Source organism: Mauremys mutica, chromosome 13 (assembly GCF_020497125.1).
Source record: "Mauremys mutica isolate MM-2020 ecotype Southern chromosome 13, ASM2049712v1, whole genome shotgun sequence".
NCBI lineage: Eukaryota > Metazoa > Chordata > Testudines > Geoemydidae > Mauremys > Mauremys mutica.
This window is the reverse complement of record NC_059084.1, coordinates 54,906,993-54,933,358: the sequence shown is the minus strand read 5'-3', so window position 1 is coordinate 54,933,358 and position 26,366 is coordinate 54,906,993. Positions and strand designations below refer to the sequence as shown.

Genomic DNA, 26,366 nt, shown 5'->3' with positions numbered 1-26,366 from the left:
GCACAAGTTCATGCGTCCAGATCTAATGCATCCAAGGGTGCTGAGGGAGTTGGCTGATGTGATTGCAGAACCATTGGCCATTAGCTTTGAAAATTCGTGGTGATTTGGGGAGGTCCCGGATGACTGGAAAGAGGATAGTGTAGTGCCCATTTTTTAAAAAGGGAAGAAAGAGAACCTGGGGAACTACAGACCGGTCAGCCTCACTTAAGTCCCCAGCAAAATCATGGAGCAGGTCCTAAAGGAATCCTTTTTGAAGCACTTGAAGGAGAGGAAGATGATCAGGAACAGTCAACATGGATTCCCAAAGGGCAAGTCATGCCTGACCAACCTGATTGACTTCTATGATGATATAGCTGGCAATAAATAATAATAACAATAATGCAGCTAACTTATGTGATCTAGACACAATTGAATCCTCGTGTGGATAAGAGACCATTGGCCAGATCCCAATCTATCCTTTGAAGCAAATGGCTGAATCTCATTTGTTATGGTTGTACAGTTAGAATAACCTCTGCTTTCTGCTCTGGTCTTTGAGTGCACACCCCATGTCTCCGTCTTCTGCCTGTCCCTCTCAGAGTTGAATGATGACATTTTCCCTCTCAAATTGGCTATAGCAATTTGTGCGCCCACCGTTATTTCTCCCTCTGTGCTTGGTACCTGCAGCTCTTCCCACAGGAGCTGTGACCAGTAGTAAGTTGAGTGACTAGCCCAGCCTTCACTATACAAAGTACAATTTATTTACACTGCAGGAACAAAGTGTATCATAAGAAAAAATATGAGCAATTCCAGATCAATCACTGCAGCTGTTTGGTAGGATAAACATTTATGATTATTACCCAGACTCAGTTTGTCTTTAGGAAACATTGCAATAGTTTTCTCTTCCAAAATGCCTTTTCACCATAGCAAGAAGATTACAATATTTATTTACTTATTTTTTAAAAAAGATAATATACATAATTTTATAAGGAGTAGGTGCCCTATCACATCATAAATAAGACAATAAAATCCCATCAGCATTAACAATCATTTAAACAGGAACTCAGGTATCCATAAACCTACAGAAACATTTTTTAATTTTTCATCATTGGGGAAAGGAAAATTTAAGTAATCCAGAAAATCCTTTAAAAGAAATTATGACATTGAAACATTGAATAGATGACAAAATAAATGGATATCCAGATTTAATCAAACATATTCCACCCTGCAAATTCCTATTCCCCAAAAGTCACCTGGAACAAAGAAGCAAGCCAAGCAATGTATAAATAAAATGAAACAGCATGAAAAAAAAACAACCAAGCAAACAAACAAGCCAAACCTCTCATACCCCGATCACAATTTTTATCCCCCGAAAAAGGAGAAGCACAAGAAAATTCATGAAGTCCACTAGTGACTTAGCTATGGCTATTGATATTCTGTGCAACATGCTCAGATAGCAAGGTGATGTTATCAGTATAAGACAGATAGAAGGGTGTGTGTGTACATTTATGGATAGATATTAAGATTTTGATCTTTTTTACAGTGATGTAATTCAAAATTAACTCATTTTACTTCGATGGAGTTAGTCCGGATTTTATGATTTCATAAACAGATTGCACCCTATTTTCTCAAGGGGACAATTTTGTCATCAGTTGATTATATCCATAAAGAAGCTCAGAATGAAATCTCAATCAAGTACTAATGATGGACAATTTAATTCTTGGAAATTAACCTCCACACAATCAGTTTCTTTAATCCAGCTTTGATCTCCTTGTTCCTGATGCTGTAGATGATTGGATTCATTATTGGAGGCACCACGGAATATAGAACACCCATCATGAGATCCATAATTGATGCTGAGCTGGAGGTGGGTTTCATGTACTCAAAGGAGCCAGTGCAAAGTAACAAAGAGACCACAGTGAGGTGAGGGAGGCAGGTGGAGAAGGCTTTACCTCGGCCCTGCTCAGAAGGGATTCTCAGCACTGCTTTGAAGATCTGAACATAAGACACAATTATAAAAACAAAGCAGTTTGAACCTAAAAACATACTAAAGTCAATAGCCCCAATTTCACTGAGGTACGAGTCAGAGCAGGTGAGCTTGAGTAGCTGGGGGATTTCACAGAAGAACTGGTTGATGACATTGGACTGACAGAAGGGTAACCTGAAGGTGTTCCCAGTGTGCAGGGCAGAGTAGACAATACCAGTAATCCAGGCACTAGCTGCCATTTGGACACAAGCTCTCCTGTTCATTATGCTCTCGTAGTGCAGTGGTTGGCAGATGGCGACATATCGGTCGTATGCCATGATGGTGAGTAAGGCAAGATCAGCTGCAGTGAAGAGGAAAAAGAGAAAGACTTGGGTGACACATCCAGGATAAGAAATCAAACTGGTATTCATGAGGGAATTGGCCATGGATTTGGGGATAGTAACGGAGATGGAGCCGAGGTCTAGGATGGACAGATTCACCAGGAAGAAATACATGAGGGTGTGAAGATGGTGGTCGAGGACTATGGCTGTGATGATGAGAAGATTCCCCATCAATCCTACCAGGTAAATCAGTAGGAACATCACAAAGTGCAAAATCTGCAGCTCCCGAACATCAGAGAATCCCAGGAGAAGGAACTCGGTCAGGGTGGTTTGGTTGGACATTTTCTTTCTCAGTTCATTGTGTGATGGCTGTGGAGGGAAGGACATAGACAGTGGTGGGGATTACAGTGAGAGAGGGAGTTGCCCTGATTCCCTGCAGCATTATCTCATGATATGAGTGTCAACAATGCCCAGCGCTCGTCACTGCTATTTAACTAGGAGTGGTGAGTTATCACACACGTGCAAATTGACATGGCTCCCTTAAAGTCAATGGAGCTGCATCATAGAATCATAAAATATCATAGTATATCAGGGTTGGAAGGGACCTCAGGAGGTCATCTAGTCCAACCCCCTGCTCAAAGCAGGACCAATTCCCAACTAAATCATCCCAGCCAGGGCTTTGTCAAGCCTGACCTTAAAAACCTCTTAGGAAGGACATTCTACCACCTCCCTAGGTAACACATTCCAGTGTTTCACCACTCTCTGAGTGAAAAAGTTTTTCCAAATATCCAACCTAAACCTTCCCCACTGCAGTTTGCACCATCTAAAGATCTGCCCCAGGATGTGGCTTGGTAAAATGCTTGCTTGCTTGCTTTCTTTCTTTCTTTCTTTCTTTCTTTCTTTCTTTCTTTCTTTCTTTCTTTCTTTCTTTCTTTCTTTCTTTCAGAAATTCTATGAACACGAACACAAAAATAAAAGGCACTTTACACTGCAGGTGTGATGCTGTATGCCACCTTAAAACTTTTTATTTCACACTGATTGTTGGTATGTCAGAGAGACCGAACCAATAAGAAGGGTCAGATCCCCATGTGGTGTAAATCAGTTGTCGTGCCATTGGAGTTAAAGGGGCCAGATCCATATCTGTTGTACATCAGTTCTGCCCACACACATACTTTGTGTAAATCTGCCATAGTACCTTTGGAGTCAATGAGGCCAAATGCCCAGATGGTGTAAATTTGCCTAGTGCTATGGAGCTATTCCTGTTGAAGTGACCTGTGTATCTGTACCATGATCCCTAGTTTTATGTTTGTTTCTATAGTTGAGATTCTTATTGCTTAGAACCACCATTCAATGTTAATAATCCTGAAATAGTCTAAGATCTTGAGATCATGGTTCATAGAAATGTGTGAGGTGGGCACCCAGCTGGGAGATTGGCTGATGAATATATACTCTTAAGGTCTGCGGCAGCTAGATAACATAACAGGGATGGTGAGGGATCAGAGAGCGGGGAAAGGCTGAGTCACAGACACCCACCCAGAGAAAGCACCTACTCCAGCATGAGGTAGGCAACTTCAGAAGTACTCCCAGAAAGAGTGGGGAGAAGTGCTGGCACATCTGTAAAAAACTGGGTTGTATCTCCCTGAATTGATCCATGTGGTAGAGTTAACTCCGCATCTGGAGTTAACATTTTCACTGCATCAGGTTCTCTGCAGACTCAGGCAGATGTTGTATTGGTTACATTTGCTATCATCTTAGTTATGGGTTGTTTTCTAGCTTTCCAGTGCATGAAGAATAGAAAATTACTTTTGTTTAAAAAAATAAAAAAACTGAGATTCTGCTGTAATTCCATGACTCCTGGAGCTGGGGTCCTGGGCTAGATCTACAGTTCTTAACCGTTAATCCAGTTACTAATGGTATCCTAATGTCACATTTCCATATGAACAATTTCTGTAGCTTGTGCTGGGATGTTATGTGATGTTGAATGGGCAAGGTGGGTAGTCCCCATAATTTCATCTGGATGGAGAAGCAGAGGATCACAAATGAGAGATGAAGCTTCCGTAATACAATCTCTCTACTGTTGCACAGTCCATGTCCTTTAAAAATAATCTGAGAACTTCAAGACAGAGAAGTCTGCCGAGATGGGTCATTTTTCAGGATTGGGAAAAAAGTCAATATTTGAAAATAGGGCTCAAAATAATTATTGCAAATATTGTCTTAATATTAACAAGATGGCAAATGCTAACGCTGAAGGTTCTCTAAAAAGACATGGACTAGGCTGCAGCTATACTGCTGTAGTGCTAAAAGCGTAAAGAAGTCCTTAGACTCCCAAGTTACTAAGGCCAAGTTTTAAAGATATTTAGGTGCTGCTAGGAAATTATTGGGGCACTTTTGAAAATGGGAATTCAGCTCCTTAAAGCATTTGAAATTTAGAATATTAAGTAACACTTTTATTCTAACAACATTCCCTTGCCTCTTTCCCTTTAGCTGAACAGAGTTTTTGGGAGGAAAAACGAAACAAAGCAAAACAAAACAAAACTTTTCTGACAGTCACCCCTTAACTTTACCGTTGTTAAACTTAATAGATTGAGCTCCTTGAGTTTACCAATAGATGGCATTTTTCCAATCCTTTAATCAGTCTCATGGCTCTTCTCTGAACCCACTCCAATTTATGTACAATTTCTTGAACTGTGGAGAGGAGAAGAGTATTCCAGCAGCAGTAGCACCACTGCCAAATATACAGCATCTCTACTCCTAATTGAGAGTCCCTTATTTCCACATCAAAGGATTGCATTCACGTCTATTGTATTGGAAGTTCATGTTCAGCTATCTCCACAACCCCCAAATCAAAGGATAGAGTTCCAAATTCTGTAAGTATGGCCTAATTCTTTGTTTCTAGATATTCCTAAACATTTACATTTAGCCATATCAAAATTAATATTGATATAATATTGGATATTGATATAATAGGCATCACAGAAATTTGATGGAATGAGGATAATCAATGGGACACAGTAACACCAGGGTACAAAATATATCAGAATGACAGAACAGGTCGTGTTGGTGGGGGAGTGGCACTATATGTGAAAGAAAGCTTAGAATCAAATTAAATAAATATCTTAAATGAACCAAACTGTACCATAGAATCTCTATGCATAGTAATTCCATGCTTGAATAATAAAAACATAGCATTGGGGATATACTACCGAACACCTGACCAGGATGGCGATAGTGACTGTGAAATGCTCAGAGAGATTAGAGACGCTATTAAAATAAAAAAAAAACCACCCTCAATAATAATAATGAGATATTTCTGTTATCCCCATATTGATTGAGTATATATCACCTCAGGACAGAATACAGAGATAAAGTTTCTTGACACCTTAAATGGGTCCTGGAACCCACCACAGGAGAGACAATTCTTGATTTAGTCCTAAGTGGGGCACAGGATCTGGTCCAATAGATGAATATAGCTGGACCACTTGGTAATAGTGACCATAATATAATGAAATTTAGTATCCCTGTGGCAGGAAAAACATCACAGTGGACCAACGCTGTAGCATTTAATTTCAGAAAGGGGAACTACACAAAAATGAGGACGTTAGTTAAACAGAAATTCAAGGGTGCAGTGCCAAATGTGAAATAAAGACTCAACTTAAATGTATATCTCAAATTAAAAAAAAACATAATAAAAGAACCAAAAAAGAGCCACAGTGGCTAAATAACAAAGTAAAAGAAGCAGTGAGAGGCAAAAATGCATCATTTAAAAAGTGGAAGTTAAATCCTAGTGAAGAAAATAGAAAGGAGCAGAAACACTGGCAAATGAAGTGTAAAATTCCAATTAGAAAGACCAAAAAAGAATTTACAGAACAGTTAGCCAAAGACTCAAAAAGTAATAGCAATTTTTTTTAAGTATATCAGAAGCAGGAAGCCTGCTAAACAACCAGTGGGCCACTGCACGATCGAGGTGCTAAAGGAGCACTCAAGGATGATAAGGCCATTGCAGAGAAATGAAATGAATTCTAAGCATCAGTTTTCATGGCTGAGGATGTGAGGGAGATTTCCAAACCTGAGCCATTCTTTTCAGATTATGTATCTGAGGAACTGTCCCAGACTGAGGTGTCATTAGAGGAGGTTTTGGAACAAATTGATACATTAAACAGCAATAAGTCACCGGGACCAGATGGTATTCACCAAAGAGTTCTGAAGGAACTCAAATGTGAAATTGCAGAACTACTAACTGTAGTCTGTAACCTATCATTTAAATCAGCTTCTGTACCAGATGATTGGAGGATAGCTAATATGATGCCAACTTTGTAAAAGGGCTCCAGAGGTGATCTGAGGAATTACAGGCCTGTAAGCCTGACTTCAGTACTGTGCAAATTTATTGAAACTATAATAAAGAAAAATATTTTCAGACATATAAATGAACATAATTTGTTGAGGAAGAGTCAACATGTTTTAGTAAAGGAAAATCATGCATCACCAATCTACCAGAATTTTTTGAGGGTGTCAACAAGCATGGGGACTAAGAGGATCCAGTGGATATAGTGTACTTAGATTTTCAAAAAGCCTTTGACAAGGTCCCTCACCAAAGGCTCTTACACAAAGTAATCTGCCACGGGATAAGAGGGAAGGTGCTCTGATCGATTGGTAACTGGTTAAAAGATAGGAAACAAAGAGCAGTATAAATGGTCAGTTTTCAGAATGGAGAGAGGTAAATAGTGGTGTCCCCCAGGGGTCTGTTGTGGGACCAGTCCTATTCAACATATTCATCAATGATCTGGAAAAAGGAATAAACAGTGATGTGGCAAAATTTTCAGCTGATACAAATTACTATAGATAGTTAAGACCCAGGCAGACTCAAAAGGATCTCTCAAAACTGGGTGACCGGGCAACAAAATGGCAGATGAAATATAATGTTGATAAATGTAAAGTAATGCACATTGGAAAATATAATCCCAATTATAAATATAAAACGATGTTACCACTCAAGAAAGAGATCTTGGACTCATTGTGGATAGTTTTCTGAAAACATGCACTCACTGTGCAGCGGCAGTCAGAAAAGCAATCAGAATGCTGGGAATAATTAAGAAAGAGATAGATAATAGAACAGAAAATATCATATTTCCTCTCTATAAATCAATGGTATGCCCACATCTTGAATACTGTGTGCAGATATGGTCGTCTCATTTCAAAAAAGATATATTGGAATCGGAAAAGGTTCCAAAAAGGGCAACAAAAATTATTAGGGGTATGGAACATCTTCCGTATGAGGAGAGATTAATAATACTGGCACGTTTCAGCTTCTAAAAGACAGGGCTAAGGGGAGATATGATCGAGACCTATAAAATCATGACTGGTATGGAGAAAATAGATAAGGAACTAGAGGTCACCAAATGAAAGTAATAGGCAGCAGGTTTAGAACAAACAAAAGGAAGTATTTCTTCACACAACACATTGTCAACCTGTAGAACTCCTTGCCAGAGGATGTTGTGAAGGCCAAGACCATAACAGGGTTAAAAAAAGAACCGGATAAATTCATGGATGATAGGGCCATCAATGGCTATTAGGCAGGATGGACAGGAATGGTGTCCCTAGCTTCTGTTTGCCAGAAGCTGGGAATGAGCGACATGGGATGGATCATTTGATGATTACCTGTTCTGTTCATTCCCTCTTATGTTCATTCCCTTTCTTATATTCTTCTATTTTTTTTATTTTTTCATGTCCCATTTAGTAACTGATCCTGATAACTCTGTATCAGTTGCCCATCCCCTTCATTATTTACCAATCCCCCAATTTTTGTGTTACCTGCAAAATTTATGAGTTATAATTTATGCTTTCTCCAGGTCGCTGATAAAAATGTTGTGTTGTTCCAGGAACCAATCCTTGCAAAATGTCACACAGTACCACCTCAAATGCCTTCCTACTGTCTAAATATATTACATCAACATCCATCTCTTTATTAGCCCAACTTATTATTTCCAGTGTTCTGGAACTTCCCCTGTGTTCCAAGACTCACTACAATGAAACATTAATGATCCAGTGAGCTCTTTTTTAAAACTCTTGGAAACAAGTTGTCTGGATATTCAGATTTAAATAATGTCTGACTGATGATTCCCTTCTTCATGCCCGTGGACCTTTTCACGGTAACAGACCAGAAGGGGGAATATTATTACCAATATTGTGGATGCAGGTGTGATGGGCACACTTGTTCTCTGGAAACTAGACAAAACTCTCCAGTGCATTTCAGGCAAGTCACCATGAATCCATCAGGTTGTATTCAGGGAGCTTTGATGTGTCTGGGAATGTTTCCATGAGTGGCCTAGAGGGGGAACGGTTCTTAGGCACTCAGAGGTGAACGTGAGGCTCAATGTTGAGCACTGCCACGCCCCGGGATGATGTTTCTGGTGGTTTTCTTTGGCCAAGATAAAGAGGGGGCTCATTTGTAAACTCTGAGGCTGGGTATGTTCCCACTTTACAAGGTGCTCAGTTGGAATTTTCAAAGGGACCTCATTTTCAAATGTTTCCAGCTAGGATTGACTGTCAGATATCCATGAAAGAGAATAACCTTTCATTCTGTATCAACGTGAGACCAGATTCTTCTTGTCATCTTGAAGTGAGATGGTCATAGAATCATAGAATATTACAGTTGGAAGGGACCTGAGGAGGTTATCTAGTCTAACCCCCTACTCAAAGCAGGACCAATTCCCAACTAAATCATCCCAGACAGAGCTTGGTCAAGCCTGACCTTAAAAACCTCTAAGGAAGGAGATTCCACTACCTCCCTAGGTAATCCATTCCAGTGCTTCATCAGCCTCCTAGTGAAAAAGTTTTTCATAATTGTGAAAAAGTTTCTCCTCTACCTTGGTGGGTCCTGCACTTTTAGCAGATTTGCTCACTTCACAGATTTACCCAGTGGGTCAGGAGACAACCCAGAGACCTTCCCCTCTGGTAGAAGCCACAGTCCAGGTCAATCCCTCCCGTGTTTAATCAGGAGTTGTGAAGTTTGGGGGGAATCCGGTCCCGCACTCTACTCCGGGTTCCAGCCCAGGGCCCTGTGGACTGCAGCTGTCTAGAGTGCCTCCTGGTACAGTTGCACGACAGCTACATAATATACAACATAAACCTTCTCCACTGCAACTTGAGACCATTACTCCTTGTTCTATCATCTGCCACCACTGAGAACAGTCTAGATCCATCCTCTTTGGAATCCCCACTCCAGGTACTTGAAAACAGCTATCAAATCCCCCCTCACTCTTCTCTTCTGCAGACTAAACAACCTCAGTTCCCTCAGCCTCTCCTCATAAGTCCAGCCCTCTAATCATTTTGTTTGCCCTCTGCTGGACTCTTTCCATTTTCTCCCCATCCTTCTTGTAGTGTGGGGCACCAAACTGGACACAGTACTCCAGATGATGCCTCACCAATGTCAAACAGAAGGGAATGATCATGTCCTTCAATATGCTGGCAATGCCCCGACTTATACAGCCCAAAACTCAGCTATTCACACACCTACAGAAACTATTTTTAATTCTTCATCACTGAGGAAAGGAAAAGTCTAAGTCTCCCAGAAAACCCTTTCAAAGATATTATGACATTGCCAACTTAAATGAAAAAAAAATGTATACCGCCATTTAATCAAACATTTCCCACCCTGCAAATTCCTAAACCCACAAAAGTCACCTGGAACAAAGTAACAGGTCAACGAATGAATCAATAAAATGAAACAACATGAAAAAGAGACAATCAAGCAAACAAACAAGCCAAACTTCTCATACCCCAACCACAGGTTTTATCCCGAAAAAGGAGAAGCACCAGAAAGTTCATGAAGTCTATTAGTGACTTAGCTATGGCTATTGATATTCTGTGCTATGTGCTCAGATAGCAAGATGATGTTGGCAGTATAAGACAGATAGACAGGTGTGTCTATACATTTATGCATAGGTATTAAGATTCTGATCTTATTTACACTGGTGTCAGGGCTGGCTCCAGGCAAAAGCTTAGCAAGCAGGTGCTTGGGGCGGTCACTCCGGAGAGGGGTGGCACGCCCAGCTATTCGGCGGCAATTCAGCAGAGGGTCCCTCACTCCCGCTCGGAGCGAAGGACCTCCCGCTGAATTGCCACAGATCGCAATCCCCGATTGTTTTTTTTGGCTGCTTGTGGTGGCAAAATCCCTGGTGTAGTTTGAAATTAATTCAGGGTATGTCTATGCTAAGGGATTATTCCGATTTGGGGTGTATGGGGTGTTCAGGGAGGGGTAGCACCTCTGGTGTAGGGGCATGTCGTGTCCCTCTAGGGCAGCTCATCCACCTTTGGTCCCCACCTGTCACTCAGCTCTCACCTGTGGCTCCTAGTAGCTGTAGCATGAGCAGCGGCCACACCCCGGGCAACAGCTTCGACAGGCTGGCCAAACCAGGTTGAGGGTAGCCGTCCGGCATAGACCTACGGTGAGATAGGGCCTTGTCTATCCCAAGCATGTGAAGACAGACTCCGGTGGATTGAGCGGATAAGACCTTTTAGAATAGGACCAACGGTCATGAAGGCGGTTTCTGCAAGCGATGTGGTACGCTAAGAGCATGGCAAGACGCGAAAGACGTCCTGGTCAACCACTGCGCCCAGCCCATCTCCAACCATCTCGACTTTTGTCCTGCCATTGGAGCAAGATGGAATCTGGGAGGAGAGAGTGAGGCTGAATATGTGCACCTCTCCCTCACTTTAATCCAACTCATGCGCAAGTCTTGACATCCCTCCTTTCCGTAAACCTTAAAGTCCTGTGGCGATGGGCGAGCGACGAAGCAGCAGGCGTGGATACACTGGGAGCTGTAGCCGCGGACCTGCACACAGGCGGCTCAGGTCTAATGGTCATCTTCCTGCTGACCGAAGCAACAGCTGGTTTTGGCGTCTACCTGAGTTACTGAGCAGTCCTCTTTAGGACTGCACTGCTCACTTCCGTAGTAAGAGGAAGGGGCTAGAAAAGGTGCCCTAAACATTGTTTGCTTCATAGAACCCTGGCCAGCTTACCGCAGCTGGAGGGGATCCCATCTTATGCGGTCGAACAACAAAATTTCAAATAATAAAATGTAACGTGACACCACTCATTATTGGTACATGCAATGTACGCACGCTTCAAGACAACTCCTCAGCAGATCGACCAGAAAGAAGAACAGCCCTGGTTGCTAGAGAGCTCGCAAGATTTAACATCGATATTGCGGCCCTGTGTGAAACTCGTCTAGCCAACGAAGGTCAGCTCACAGAAACAGGAGGTGGTTACACATTCTTCTGGTGTGGACACAACTGTGACGAACGTCGTGAATCTGGAGTTGGCTTTTCGGTTAATAATCATCTTGTCCACAAACTTGCCAGTTTTCCCAAGGGCGTGAACGATCGACTCATGACACTGCATCTTCCACTACCAAGAGGAAAGCGAGTTATACTAATCAGCGCTTACACACCCACAATGACGAATCCGGATGAAGTAAAGGACAAGTTTTATGAAGATCTTGATGCCCTACTCTCATCCGTGAAGCACACCGATAGGCTGATTCTACTTGGCGATTTTAACGCGAGAGTAGGATCCGATCACTCTGCCTGGGAAGGCGTCATTGGAAAAAATGGAATCGGCAAATGCAACAGCAATGGCCTATTACTATTGAAGACATGTGCGGCTCATGATCTGATCATCACCAATACCATCTTCCGCCTGCCCACTCGCAAAAAGACGTCCTGGATGCACCCACGTTCTAAGCACTGGCATCTCATTGATTATGTCATCGTGAGGAGGAAAGACAGACAGGATGTAAGGGTGACCAAGGCCATGCCGAATGCTGACTGTTGGACTGATCATAGACTTATCATCTCTAAATTACGCCTTCACATCAAGCCAAAGAGACGTCCGCAGGGAAACAAAGCTGTGATGAAAAAGATCAACATCAGTAAACTGAGGAACCCCAGCACAGCAGCTTCACTAGTAGAAGATCTTGGCAACCAACTCTCAGAGTTGCAATTAGAGGAAAATGTTGAGAGGAACTGGGAACGCTTCCGAAATATTGTGCACGTTTCTGCACTAAAGGTTCTTGGACCCTCACACAGGAAACAGCAGGACTGGTTTGATGAAAACGACGAAGAGATCAAGTCTTTACTTGCTGAAAAGCACCGCCTTCACCGTGCTCATCAGAATGACCCGTTGTCAACAGCTAAGAAAAATTCCTTTAAAAACATTCGCAGGACCGTACAGAGCAAGCTTCGCAAGACGCAGGACTCCTGGTTGAGTGCCAAAGCGGATGAAATTCAGAAGTTTGCTGATAGAAACGATGCCAAACGGTTCTACGAAGCCCTTAGATCCTTGTATGGACTTCGGCCTGCAGGGAGTTCCCCTCTACTGGACTTAGATGGTGTAACTCTCATTACTGAGAAGACTCTGATTCTACAGCGTTGGGCTGAGCATTTCCAATCCGTACTGAACCGCCCATCTTCCATCAATAACGAGGCGATTGACAGAATGCCCCAGGCGGATATCAGTCCACCATCAGAGACTGAAACCCTACAGGCCATCAGCCAGCTGTCCAGTGGCAAGGCCTCAGGATCTGATGCGATTCCAGTGGAAATCTATAAGGATGGTGGTGCAATGCTTGTTAACAAACTCACTCAGCTGTTCCAGTCTTTCTGGAATCAAGGGTCCATTCCTCAGGAATTGAAAGACGCGTCCATCATGCACCTCTATAAGAAGAAAGGAAATCGAAAAGTTTGCGATAATCATAGAGGAATATCACTGCTTTCTAGCGCAGGTAAGATCCTTGCACGAGTGTTGCTGAATCGTCTGATTGACCACCTGGAACAGGGTCTACTACCCGAGACACAGTGCGGCTTTCGCAAAAAGCGTGGCACTGTGGACATGATCTTCGCAGTCCGACAGCTCCAAGAGAAGTGTCAAGAGCAGAATCGTGAATTGTACACCATCTTCATGGATCTTACCAAGGCTTTTGACACTGTCAGTCGCGAAGGTCTGTGGCGCATCATGTCGAAGTTTGGGTGCCCTGACAGATTTATCCTGATGGTACGTCAGTTCCACGACGGCATGAGGGCTCGTGTTCTGGACAATGGAGAAGCTTCAGAGGCCTTTTCCGTCACAAATGGCATCAAGCAAGGGTGTGTGTTGGCACCGACCCTGTTCAGCATAATATTTTCAGCTATGCTGTCAGACGCCTTTCAGAACAGTTCCTTGGGAATCAGCCTGAGATACAGGACTGATGGGAAACTGTTCAACCTGCGAAGACTCCAGGCTGTCACCAAAATAAAGGAGACTGTGCTACGAGACCTCCTTTTTGCTGACGACTGTGCCCTGAATGCTGGATCAGAGCAGGAAATGCAAGCTAGCATGGATAAGTTCGCAGCAGCATGTGACAACTTCGGCCTCCTCATCAACATAAAGAAAACTGAAGTGTTGCACCAGCCAGCTCTGAAAGCCCAACACCAAGAGCCCACCATCACAGTGAAGGGACAAAAGCTGCAAGCAGTGGACCAATTTACATACCTTGGCAGCACCCTTTCTCGCGCAGTGACAATTGACATCGAGGTCAATTGCAGAATCGCCAAGGCAAGTTCTGCATTTGGCAGACTGCTGACCAGTGCGTGGGACCGCCGTGGAATAAGCCTTGCTACAAAGCTTAAAGTCTACCGAGCAGTAGTGCTAACTACCCTGATGTATGCCAGTGAGACTTGGACTGTATACAGGAGGCATGCTAGGCAGCTGAACCACTTCCATATGACTTGCCTCCGCAGACTTCTGAGGATTCGATGGCAGGATAAGGTGCCAGATACAGAAGTCCTCTCCAGAGCAGGCCTGCCGTCAGTTTACACTCTGCTCATGAAAGCCCAGACACGCTGGGCAGGCCATGTTGTAAGGATGCCAGACTACCGCATCCCCAAACAGCTCTTCTATGATGAGCTGTCTCAAGGAAAGTGATCGCACGGGGGACAAAAGAAGCGATACAAAGACACGCTGAAAGCCTCTCTTAAGTCTCTGGATATCGACATCACCTCCTGGGAAACCCTGGCTCAAGATCGATTGACATGGTGTACGCTGATCCACCAAGGCTGCCAGACATCTGAAGCCAGAAGGATAACCATAGCACAAGAGAAGCGAGCACTCCGTAAAGCCAGAGCTGCAAATGCTGCAACAGTGGTGCCCACGCATGTCTGCCCGACATGTGGCAGAACATTCCGTGCCTGTATTGGCCTTGCCAGCCACCTGCGGACACACTGTGGACAGCATACAACCTGTTAGATGTCAAGGTCTTCTTCGAAAACGATGGACGAACATCATCATTCCGATTTTACAGAAACTGGTATTTGAAAACAGATTGTATAAAGTCGACTACACACGGCCACACTAAGCACATTAATTCGGCAGTGTGCGTCCATGTACCAAGGCTAGCATTGATTTCCGGAGCATTGCACTGTGAGTAGCTATCCCATAGCTATCCCATAGTTCCCGCAGTCTCCCCCACCTATTGGAATTCTGGGTTGAGATCCCAATGAACAGTTTCACGGGTGATTCTAGGTAAATGTCGTCAGTCAATCCTCCCTTCGTAAAAGCAACGGCAGACAATCATTTTGCGCCTTTTCCCCTGGATTGCCCTGGCAGACGCCATAGCATGGCAACCATGGAGCCTGTTTAGCCTTTTTTCACTGTCACCGTATGTGTACTGGATGCTGCTGACAGACGCAGTACTGCAGCACTACACAGCAGCATTAACTTGCCTTTGCAAGTTAGCAGAGACAGTTACCAGTCATATTGTACAATCTGCTGCTTTGGAAATTGGCAATGATGGTTACCAGTCATACTGTACCATCTGCTGCTGTCATGGGTGCTCCTGGCTGGCCTCGGTGAGGTTGGCCAGGGGCACATGGACAAAAATGGGAATGACTTCCCAGGTCATTCCCTTCTTTATGTTTTGTCTAAAGGTAGAGTCAGTCCTGCCTAGAATATCGGGCAAGCCTACTAAAGAACCAGAGAGGACAGCCATTCCGGGTCAGAGCCCCAGACATCCCACAGAAATGATGAGCTGCATGCAATTCTAGGGGGTGCCCCTGCAACAACCCCAACATGTTGCTTCCCTCCTCCCCCACCCCTACTGGGCTACCATGGCAGTTATCCCCACATTTGTGTGATGAAGCAATAAAGAATGCATGAATAAGAAACACTGACTTTACTGAGATAAAATGGGGGGGGGGCGGGGAGAAGGCAGCATCCATCTGCTATGATATTCCAGCCAGGACTTAATCTCCAGGAGACAAAACTTAAAGAAGGGAATGACCGGGAGTCATTCCCATTTTTGCCCAGGCACCCCCGGCCGACCTCACCGAGGCCAGCCAGAAGCACTCACGGGATGATGACAATAGCTATCAGGCCTATTGCACCGTCTGCCATCAGGAAGAGGAGAGGAGGGAATGCTGCTGTTCAACGCTGCAGCACCACGTCTACCAGCAGCATCCAGTAGACATAAGGTGACATTGAAAAAAGGTGAGAAACAATTTGTTTCCCTTTTCTTTCACAGGGGCAGGAGATTGATGACATATACCCTGAAGCACCCCCGACAATGTTTTTGACCCTTCAGGCATTGGGAGTTCAGCCAAGAATGCAAATGGTTTTCATAGACTGTGGGAACTGTGGGATAGCTCGAGTCCTCGGTCCCCCCTCCCTCCCTCCATGAGCGTCCATTTGATTCGTTGGCTTTCCGTTATGCTTGTCACGCAGCACTGTGCTGAGTCCCTGCTGTGGCCTCTCTCTATCATAGCCTGGAGATTTTTTCAAATGCTTTGGCATTTCGTCTATTGGAACGGAGTTCTGATAGAACAGATTCATCTCCCCATAAAGAGATCAGATCCAGTATCTCCCGTACGGTCCATGGTGGAGCTCTTTTTTGATTCTGGGACTGCATGGTCACCCGTGTTGATCGGCGCTCCACGCTGGGCAAATAGGAAATGAAATTCAAAAGTTCACGGGGCTTTTCCTGTCTGTCTGGCCAGTGCATCTGAGTTCAGATTGCTGTCCAGAGTGGTCACAATGGTGCACTGTGGGATAATTCCCAGAGGCCAATACCATTGAATTGCAGCTACATTAACTCTAATTCGAAATGGCAATACCGAATTCAGCGCTACTCCCCTCATCGGGGAGGATTACAGATACCGGTATTAAGAGCCCTTTATATCTATATAAAGGGCTTCGTTGTGTGGACAGGTGCAGGGTTAATGCGGTTTAACGCTGCTAAATGCGATATAAACTCGTAGTGTAGACCAGGCCTCATTTTACTTCAGTGGAGTTACTCCGAATTTTATGAATTCATAAACAGATTGCACCCTATGTTCTCAAGGAGACAGTTTTGTCATCAGTTGATTATATACAAGAATCAGAGGGGTAGCCGTGTTAGTCTGGATCTGTAAAAGCAGGAAAGAGTCCTGTGGCACCTTACAGACTAACAGACATATTGGAGCATGAGCTTTCATGGGTGAATACCCACTTCATTGGATTCATGTCATGTCACTCACGAAAGCAAATGCTCCAATACATCTGTTAGTCTATAAGGTGCCACGGGACTCTTTGCTGCTTTTATATATCCAAGAAGAAGCTCAGAATTAAATCTCAATCAAGGTACAATGAGGGACATTTTAATTCTTGGTGAATAACCTCCATACAAACAGTTTCTTTAGTGCAGCTTTGGTCTCCTTGTTCCTCATGCTGTAAATGATCGGATTCATCACTGGAGGCACCAGGGAATAGAGAATACTCATCATGAGATCGAGACCTGATGCTGAGCTGGAGATGGGTTTCAAGTAGGCAAAGAAGCTAGTGCAAAGAAACAAAGAGACCACTGTGAGATGAGGCAGGCAGGTGGAGAAGGCTTTATGCCGGCCCTGCTCAGAAGGGATTCTCAGCACGGTTTTGAAGATCTGAACATAAGACACAATTATAAAAACAAAACAGTTTAAACATAAAAACACACTCAAGGCAAGAAGCCCAACTTCACTGAGGTATGAGTCAGAGCAGGCGAGCTTGAGCAGCTGGGGGATTTCACAGAAGAACTGATTGATGACATTGGACTGACAGAAGGGTAACCTGAAGGTGTTCCCAGTGTGCAGGGCAGAGTAGACAATACCAGTAATCCAGGCACTAGCTGCCAGTTGGACACAAGCTCTCCTGTTCATTATACTCTCGTAGTGCAGTGGTTGGCAGATGGCGACATATCGGTCATATGCCATGATGGTGAGTAAGGCAAGATCAGCTGCAGTGAAGAGGACAAAGAGAAAGACTTGGGTGACACATCCAGGGTAAGAAATCAACCTGGTATTCATGAGGGAATTGGCCATGGATTTGGGGATGGTGACGGAGATGGAGCCAAGGTCTAGGATCGACAGATTCACCAGGAAGAAGTACATGGGGGTGTGAAGATGGTGGTTGAGGGCTACGGCTGCGATGATGAGAAGATTCCCCATCAGGCCTGCCAGGTAAAACACTACAAACATCACAAAGTGCAAAATCTGCAGCTCCCGAACATCAGAGAATCCCAGGAGAAGTAACTCGGTCAGGGTAGTTCGGTTGGACATTTTCTTTCTCAGTTCATTTTGTGATGGCTGTGGAGAGAAGGACAAAGATAGTGGTGGGGATTACAGTGACAGAGGGAATGGCCCTGATTCCATGCAGCAATATCTCATGTAGTGAGTGTCAACAATGCCCTGCCTTCATCACTGCTATTAACTAGTGGTTATCACACATTTGCAAATTGGCATGGATCCCTTAAAGTCAATGGAGGTGCATCAGTTTGCACCATTTAAAGATCTGACCCAGGATGTGGCTGAATAAAATGCCGTGTGGACGATGGAGCAAAGTTCTATCGCAGTGCAACATTCTAGCCAAGCTGGATCCTCTTTTGCTATGAACAGCAGGCTCTAAGCTTGGGCATGAAACTAAAATGCTAAAGTGACAACACTGCGTGATATCCACTTTCCAGGGAAATATGACATAGACTCACTCAGTATCCTGCATGAGAGCTCGTCTGTAGTGATTCCACTGCAACACCACATAGATGGCCTGCTGACTGCTTACGTATTGATTTATGACACAAGATCCCACTTCCATCTCTGTGTAACAATGGGCTAATAGCATCCCTCAGCTACCCCTCTGCTGTGTCATTTATGTCTGTCACTTTATGTCTCTGGGGATCAATGACAGCCAGGAGACTTGGGTTCTATTCTTGGCTCTGCCACTGACCTGTTGTGTGACCTTGGCCCAGTCACTTCCCCTCCCCGTGCCTCTGTTTCCCCTCCATCCCATTCTCTGCCTTGTCTGCTAGGACTGTGAGCTCTGTATGGGATGGGCTGCATCTTGTTATGTGTATGTTGGGTGCCACCATTTACAGCATTTTTGTTTAGCCAGCAGCAGTGTGGGACATAGGACGCAGCACTAGAGCAGGAGATCTAGGTTCTAATACCATTCACCTCCTCTATGTCCTTGGCTGGGATAAGAGAGACAGGCTTTGGTGGGAGGGCTTCAATTCTCTGTTCTCCATGTAAGGCATTAGTATGCTTAATAAATATTCTCTGGGCTACCAACTTTGCTGCTTACTCAATTTTGCCATTCAACAATGCCTATTTGAAACAGAAATATACACCGTTGCAATAGAGTGACAGGCTTCAAATTTTACTAATAATGTTAATATTCCCAACCTGGTTGAAATCAAAGTTTCCAATCTGGAATATTCAGACATTTTTTGTTTAAATTATTTCAAAGGAAAACTAGGGTGTGAAGATGGTTGGTGTAGTAAGATGAGGCCCTGAAACATAAACACTTATCAGAGGTCCAGTATGAAGGCCTAAGGCCTGAACTAAAGTAATGGTCAAGACTTTGCTAACATAAAGCAAAGTTAAGCTGTGAGCCAGAGGAAGGCCCTGCTCACAGAAGCTGGCAAGGAAATGGTTGATGCTGCAAAAAGAGACATACCTAAAAGGTACTGGACACCAGCTATCAGAACATTCACATTCTTGTACATGCCACACAAATAACAAGGAACAGGCTGACCCATCCCAATGCAGGGCCAAAAGGGTAACATGATGGATAGAGTTGTTTTGTTCGAACCAATATGTACAAAGTGAGAGGCGGCACCTTACTACGTAGAGGGGTTGCACCTCGATACCTCAGGAGTGATGGGTAACTTGTTTGCACCTCTGTATAAGGCCTGGTCTACACTAGGCGTTTAAATCGGTTTTAGGAGCCTAAAACCGATTTAACGCCACAACCGTCCACACTAGGAGGCACCTTATATCGATTTTAATGGCTCTTTAAATCGGTTTCTGTACTCCTGCCCGACGAGAGGAGTAGCGCTAATATCGGTATTAACATATCGGAATAGGGTTAGTGTGGCCGCAATCGACGGTATTGGCCTCCGGGAGCTATCCCACAGTGCACCACTGACTGCTCTGGACAGCATTCTCAACTCGGATGCACTTGCCAGGTAAACAGGAAAAGCCCCGCGAACTTTTGAATATTTCCTGTTTGCCCAGCGTGGAGCTCCGATCAGCACGGGTGGCGATGCAGTCCGAACTCAAAATAAAAAAAAGAGCTCCCGCATGGACCATGCGGATGTGATCGCTGTAAGGGCAGGCAAATCCGTTCTATCCGTTCTATCAGCGCTCCGTTACAGAAGATGAAATTCAGAATCCTTTTTTAAAAATCTCCAGACAGACGCCATAGCAGGGACTCAGCGCACTGCAGCGTGACAAGCGTAACGGAAAGCCAAAGAATCAAATGGATGCGCATGGACTGGAGGACTGAAGCTATCCCACAGTTCCTGCAGCCTCCTAAAATTATTTGCATTCTTGGCTGAGCTCCAAATGCTTCTAGGGTCAAACACAGTGCCCGCGGGTCAGGGCATAGCTTGGCAATCTACTCACCCACACCCCACCCACCCCCAGAAGCGAACGGTAAAACAATCCTCTGACTCTTTTACATGTCACCCTATCTTTACTGAATGCTGCAGATAGACGCGATAGTGCAGCACTCAACACCAACATCCTTGCTCCCCCCCCGTCATGGGCGGCTGATGGTACAAAATGATGGAAATCCATCCTCATCATCAGCATAAGCTGATCGTGCAAAAAGATGGAAATGCATCCTCATCATCAGCCTCAGCTGATGGTACAAAAGGACTGGTAACCATCCTTGTCATCAGCCTATTGGCCCTAATTTTTTCTGGTGGATGGATGGTGCAATATGGCTGGTAACCATCCTCATCATAGCAACAGGGGGCTGAGCTCCATCAGCCCCCACCCTTCATGTGTAAAGAAAAGATTCAGTTGCCCCTGGACTAGCAGTGGGATGCTGGGCTTCTCTCCTACACACTGCTTAATGTCCTGTCTGGACTATCATAGCAGCTGGAGGCTGCCTTCCACTCATTTCTCACTAACAAGTCAGTGTGTCTTATTCCTGCATTCTTTATTAATTCATCACACAAGTGGGGGGACAATGTTACGGTAGCCAAGAAAGGCTGGGGGAAGAACGGAATCAACAGGTGGGGTTGTTACAGGAGCACCCCCTGTGAATAGCATACAGATAATAATTTCTGCGGGCTCTGACACAGAGCAGGTGGTTCTCTAGCACACTTGCCTATATTAGGCAGCACTGATTCTATTTTTAGATACCAAAAAGGAGGGATTGACTCAGGGAGTCATTCCCAATTTTTGCTTTTGCGCCCCTGGCTGATCGGCCAGGGGCACTTATGACAGCAGCCAATGGTACAAAACGATGGAAGGTACAATATGGCTAGTAACCACTCTTGGCTTTTGCGCCCCTGGCTGATTGACCAGGGGCACTAGCAGCAAATGGTACAAAAGGACTGGTAGCCATGATCATCCTCAGTTCCAATTTATGGAAGGGTTTGGATGGTGCAATATGGCTAGTAACCATCTCTGCTGTCATGCAAAAGCAAAAGCATGCTTCTGTGTAGCGCTGCTGAATCGCCTGTGTGAGCGGCATCTAGTACACATACGGTGAGAGTCACAAACGGCAAAAAAAGCTCCATGATTGCCATGCTATGGCATCTGCCAGGGCAATCCAGGGGAAAAAGGCGCGAAATGCTTGTCTGCCGTTGCTTTCCCAGACGAAGGAGTGACTGACGACATTTACCCAGAACCACCCGCGACAATGATTTTTGCCCCATCAGGCACTGGGATCTCAACCCGGAAGTTCCAAGGGGCGGGGGAGGCTGCGGGAACTATGGGATAGCTAGGGAATAGCTACCCACAGTGCAACGCTCCAGAAATCGACGCTAGCCTCGGACCATGGACGCACACCACCGATTTAATGTGTTTAGTGTGGCCGCGCGCACTCGATTTTATAAAATCTGTTTTACAAAACCGGTTTATGCAAATTCGGAATAGTCCCGTAGTGTAGACGTACCCTAAGAATGCACCTCTGAGTGGATGTCTTTGTCCAGCCTAGGGGGCAGTGGAAAGTCCCACCACTGACACAGCTGAGTCCATTGTCAGGGAGCACATATGTACTGGCTAGCAGCACCTTAGCAGCACCTTTGACTTCTATGCTGTGGAAATCTGGAGACTGTGTTTCTCTTCGACAATAAACCTGGCCAATGTGCCTTTGTACCTTACTAGAGTCTGTGGTCATTGGGGGTTCTCTCAGGGTCTGCTGTGTCAGCTATCTGCATAGAGCTGGGACAGCACACAGAGGGAACATGCACACAGACAATTGATATCAACATTGAACAGAGCAGACCACCACACCGGTAGCATCTGATAACAGTTGTCAAGTGCTATGTCTGAGATGATGAGAAGGAAGGACAAAGACAACAGTCTGGGTTACAGTGACAGAGAGTATGGCCCTGATTTCCCTTAGTAATATCTCATGGTAGGAGTATGAAAGGTGCACATCACTCATCAGTGCCATTGACTAGGAGAGGTGAATTAACACATGAGTGGAAATTGTCATGGCCTCCTTAATATCCATGGAGCTGGATCAGTTTACAAAGTCTGAAGATCTGGCTTGATAAAATACAGTATGAAGGATGGAGCAAAGCACATCCAACCCCAATGATCTGGCCAAGATATTTCCTTTATTGGGGAAATATGCAAACACGGACGTCGAGGTAACATACTAAAAAGCAAATGCTGCCTGATTTCCAGTTTCTGAGGAAATATGACATGGACTCAGAAAGCATCTCCAATGACAGCTCAGCTGTAAGGACTCACTGCCACACCACATAGACGGCCTCCTGCCAAATCTGATTTGTGACACCAGATCCCAGCTGCATTTCCATCTCTGTGTGATGAGGGGCTAATAGCATCGCTCAGCTACATTTGTGTTGTGTAATTTCCCTCTGTGACTCTATATCTTTATGGTTCAGTGGCCATCAGGAGACTTGGTTTCTATTCTTGGTTCTGCCATTGACCTGCTGTGTGACCTTGGGCCAGGCACTTCCCCTCCTCGTATCTCTATTTCCCCTCCCTCCCTCTCTCCCTCTCTTTCTCTGTCCTGTCCACTTCAGTTGTAAACTCTCCAGGACACAGGCTGTGTCTTACTATGTGTGTGTGCTCTCTGCCTGCTAAGAGTATTTCTGGTTACCGGGCATCAGTGTGGGACAGAGGATGCAGTGCTAGAACAGGAGATCTGGGGTCTAGCCACATTGCCCTCTTCTATGTCATTGAGCAGAGACAGGCTTTGGTTGGGGGCTTCAACTCTCTGTGCCTCAGTTTAAAGGTGCCTGCATGTATAAAACATACTCTGAGGATACTAACCGGGGCTGGCTCCAGGCACCAGAATAGCAAGCAGGTGTCTGGGGCGGCCAATGAAGAGAGGGGTGGCACGTGCAGCCATTGGGCAACAATTCAGCAGCGAGGCCATCATTCCCTCTCAGAGTTAAGGACCTGCCACTGAATTGCTGCTGCTTTTTTTTTTCTGCTTCGGGCGGCAAAAATGCTAGAGCCGGCCCTGATACTAACATTGCTACTTATTCAGTTTTACCATCCCACATGAATCTCTTCGAAAAAGCAATAAATGTGATTGAAATAGAGGGTGTTATTGGACATATCAATGCTGGCTTAGTTATAAATTTCCAACCTGGGAAATTCAGATATTTTCTGTTTAAATTATTTCCAAGGAAAACTGGGTTTAAATTGAAAAAAAGTTTTATAATTGGTCTGTGCTATCCTTAAAAACAACAACAACATTTTTTTTCAAAACTCTCCATGAACATTTTTCAGTATTTTTACCAGCAATTATTTGGTTCTCAATTCACAAAATCAGAAAATGGTTTGCTTTCTATAACGTCAATGAAAAGTGAAACTTTTTATGCAGGAAAAAGCGAGCAGCTCTAGATGTTTGATTGAATGATAGTAAAGGTTTCAGAGAGTTCCAATTGTAACTCATAGTTCTAGTATTACATTGCTCTAGTATATTAGCTCCCACACATATTTAAGTGAAATAGCAGACTTACAGTGTTCGTCTTTGCGGAATGTTTCCCAGCCACTGGCAGGATTCTTTAGTCCTTCTCTATCTGTGCACCTGTCAATAATGCCTCATCACTGTGTAATCCAGCTGCTGTCTCCCAGTCCCTTCACAATATCTCCTGAGTTACTGGGTCTCTCTGCAGTTCCTAGCGGACAGGGACCCACTCCACAGATGGATGCTCCCCACTTTGGGCAGGCTTGGCTGAAAGGTGAAGGATTAAATGGGATTGGGGACTGAAAGCCCCTCCCAGCTCTGAAACTGATCCTGGCTTGTGCAAGATTAAGACACAGTCAGCATGTAACTTGCCTGGAGCTAAATAGCAGAATCTGGTCTCCATGGCTGTGAGCCAAGCTCTGATCTCACCTCAGGAGCAATTCGCCTTGACTACCTTCCCTAACTGACCCTAACCCCACAGAAGGGGAATAGCACCCAGCCTGGATCTCACACGATGGCAGTATCCCTGCAAGAACCCTTGGTTATAAACAAGGCAGGGCTGAGTCCCATGTGGCATCCCAAAGAGATTTCAGAATAGAATATGCATTGGTAGTACGGACATGTCACCTACAACAGCTCAGAGCCCAGTGGCACCAGAACCCAAGGAGTCATGGAATAGCCTGTTCCTTCATTAATGCCACAGAAACAGCTCTGAAGGAGCAGAGATTTTTTTTTCTCATGAATTTCATCAGCAGCTCTTGGGATGCAGCTACCAGAGGAACCCAGAGCTCAGGCTGCTCTGGCTATTTGATGTTAGTCACTAAGAGGTACCCAGAGGCAAACAGTGAAAGCTCTGTGAAATGTCTTAACCACTGCACTACGAGAGCATAATGAACAGGAGAGCGCAAGAGGGGAGGACTCCTGTCTCATACTGAGAAAATGGGACAATCAGCGAGTTATCTTAGGTGCCTATAAACAAATGTGAGAAGCATGGGAAACAAGAAGGGAGAACTGGAAGTCCTGGCACAGTCAAGGAATTATGATGTGATTGGAATAACAGAGACTTGATGGGATAACTCACATGACTGGAGTACTGGTCATGGATGGATATAAACTGTTCAGGAAGACCAGGCAGGGCAGAAAAGTTGGGGGGGGGGGTTGCATTATATATAAGAGACCGGTAAGATTGCTCAGAGCTCCAGTATGAAACTGGAGAAAAGCTTGTTAAGAGTCTTTGGGTTAAGTTTAGAGGCAAGAGCAACAAGGGTGATGTCGTAGTGGGCGTGTGCTATAGACCACCAGATCAGAAGGATGAGGTAGACCAGGCTTTCATTGGACAACTAACTGAAGTTTCCAGATCACAGGCCCTGATTCTCATGGGAGACTTTAATCACCCTGAGATCTTCTGGGAGAGCAATACAGCAATGCACAGACAATCCAGGAAGTTTTTGGAGAGTGATGGGGATAACTTCCTGGTACAAATGCTGGAGGAACAAACTAGGGCAGGGGTTGTCAACTTTCCAGAAGTGGTTTGCCAAGTCTTCATTTATTCACTCTAATTTAAGGTTTCGTGTGCCAGTAATACATTTTAAAGTTTTTAGAAAGTCTCTTTCTAGAAGTCTATAATATATAACAAACTACTGTTGTATGTAAAGTAAAAAAGGTTTTTAAATTGTTTAAGAAGCTTCATTTAAAATTAAATTAAAATGCAGAGCCCCCCGGACCGGTGGCCAGGACCTGGGCAGTGTGAGTGCCACTGAAAATCAGCTCGCGTGCCACCTTCGGCACATGTGCCATAGGTTGCCTACCTCTGAACTAGGGGCTGTGCTTCTCTTGATCTGCTGCTTACAAACAGGGAAGAATTGGTAGGGGAAGTAGAAGTGTGTGGCAACCTAGGCAGCAGTGACCATGAGATGGCTAAGTTCAGGATCCTGACAAAAAGGAAGAAAGGAGAGTAGCAAAATACAGACCCTGGACTTCAGAAAAGCAGACTTTGACTCTATTAGGGAACTGATGGGCAGGATCCCCTGGGAGGGTCATATGAGGGGGAAAGGAGTCCAGGAAAGTTGGCTGTATTTTAAAGAACCCTCACTGAGGGTGCAGGAACAAACCATCCCAATGTGCAGACAGAATAGAAAATATGGCAGGCAACCAGCTTGGCTTAATAGTGAAATCTTCGGAGAGCTTAAATTAAAAAAGGAAGCTTACACGAAGTGGAATTTGGACAGATGACTTTGGAGGAATTTGGAGGAGTATAAAAATATTGCTAGAGTATGCAGGGTGTAATCAGAAAGGCCACGGCACAACTGGAATTAAAACTAGCAAGGGATGTGAAGAGTAACAAGAAGGGTTTCTACAGGTATGTTACCAACACGAAGAAGGTCAGGGAAAGTGTGGGACCCTTACTGAATGGGGGACGCAACATAGTGACAGAGGATGTGGAAAAAGCTGAAGTACTCAATGTTTTTTTTGCCTCGGTCTTCACAGACCAGGTTAGCTCCCAGACAGCTGCACTGGGTAACACAGGATGGAGAGGAGGTGAGCAGCCCTCAGTGGTGAAAGGACATATTAAGGACTATTTAGAAAAGCTGGACATGCACAAGTTCATGTGTCCAGATCTAATGCATCCAAGGGTGCT

At 44.6% G+C, this 26,366-nt stretch overlaps 2 protein-coding genes across 2 annotated transcripts; both read right to left on the bottom strand.

The window, feature by feature from the left end:
• Nucleotides 1–1,689: 1,689 nt before the first annotated feature.
• Nucleotides 1,690–2,625, bottom strand: LOC123348859 (olfactory receptor 14C36-like). The gene has a single exon (XM_044986544.1). It carries the CDS (start codon nucleotides 2,623–2,625, stop codon nucleotides 1,690–1,692), a length of 936 nt encoding a protein of 311 aa, XP_044842479.1.
• Nucleotides 2,626–16,947: 14,322 nt separating this feature from the next.
• Nucleotides 16,948–17,883, bottom strand: LOC123348857 (olfactory receptor 14A16-like). Its single transcript, XM_044986542.1, has one exon. The coding sequence runs from the start codon at nucleotides 17,881–17,883 to the stop codon at nucleotides 16,948–16,950; it is 936 nt and encodes a 311-aa protein (XP_044842477.1).
• Nucleotides 17,884–26,366: the final 8,483 nt, after the last annotated feature.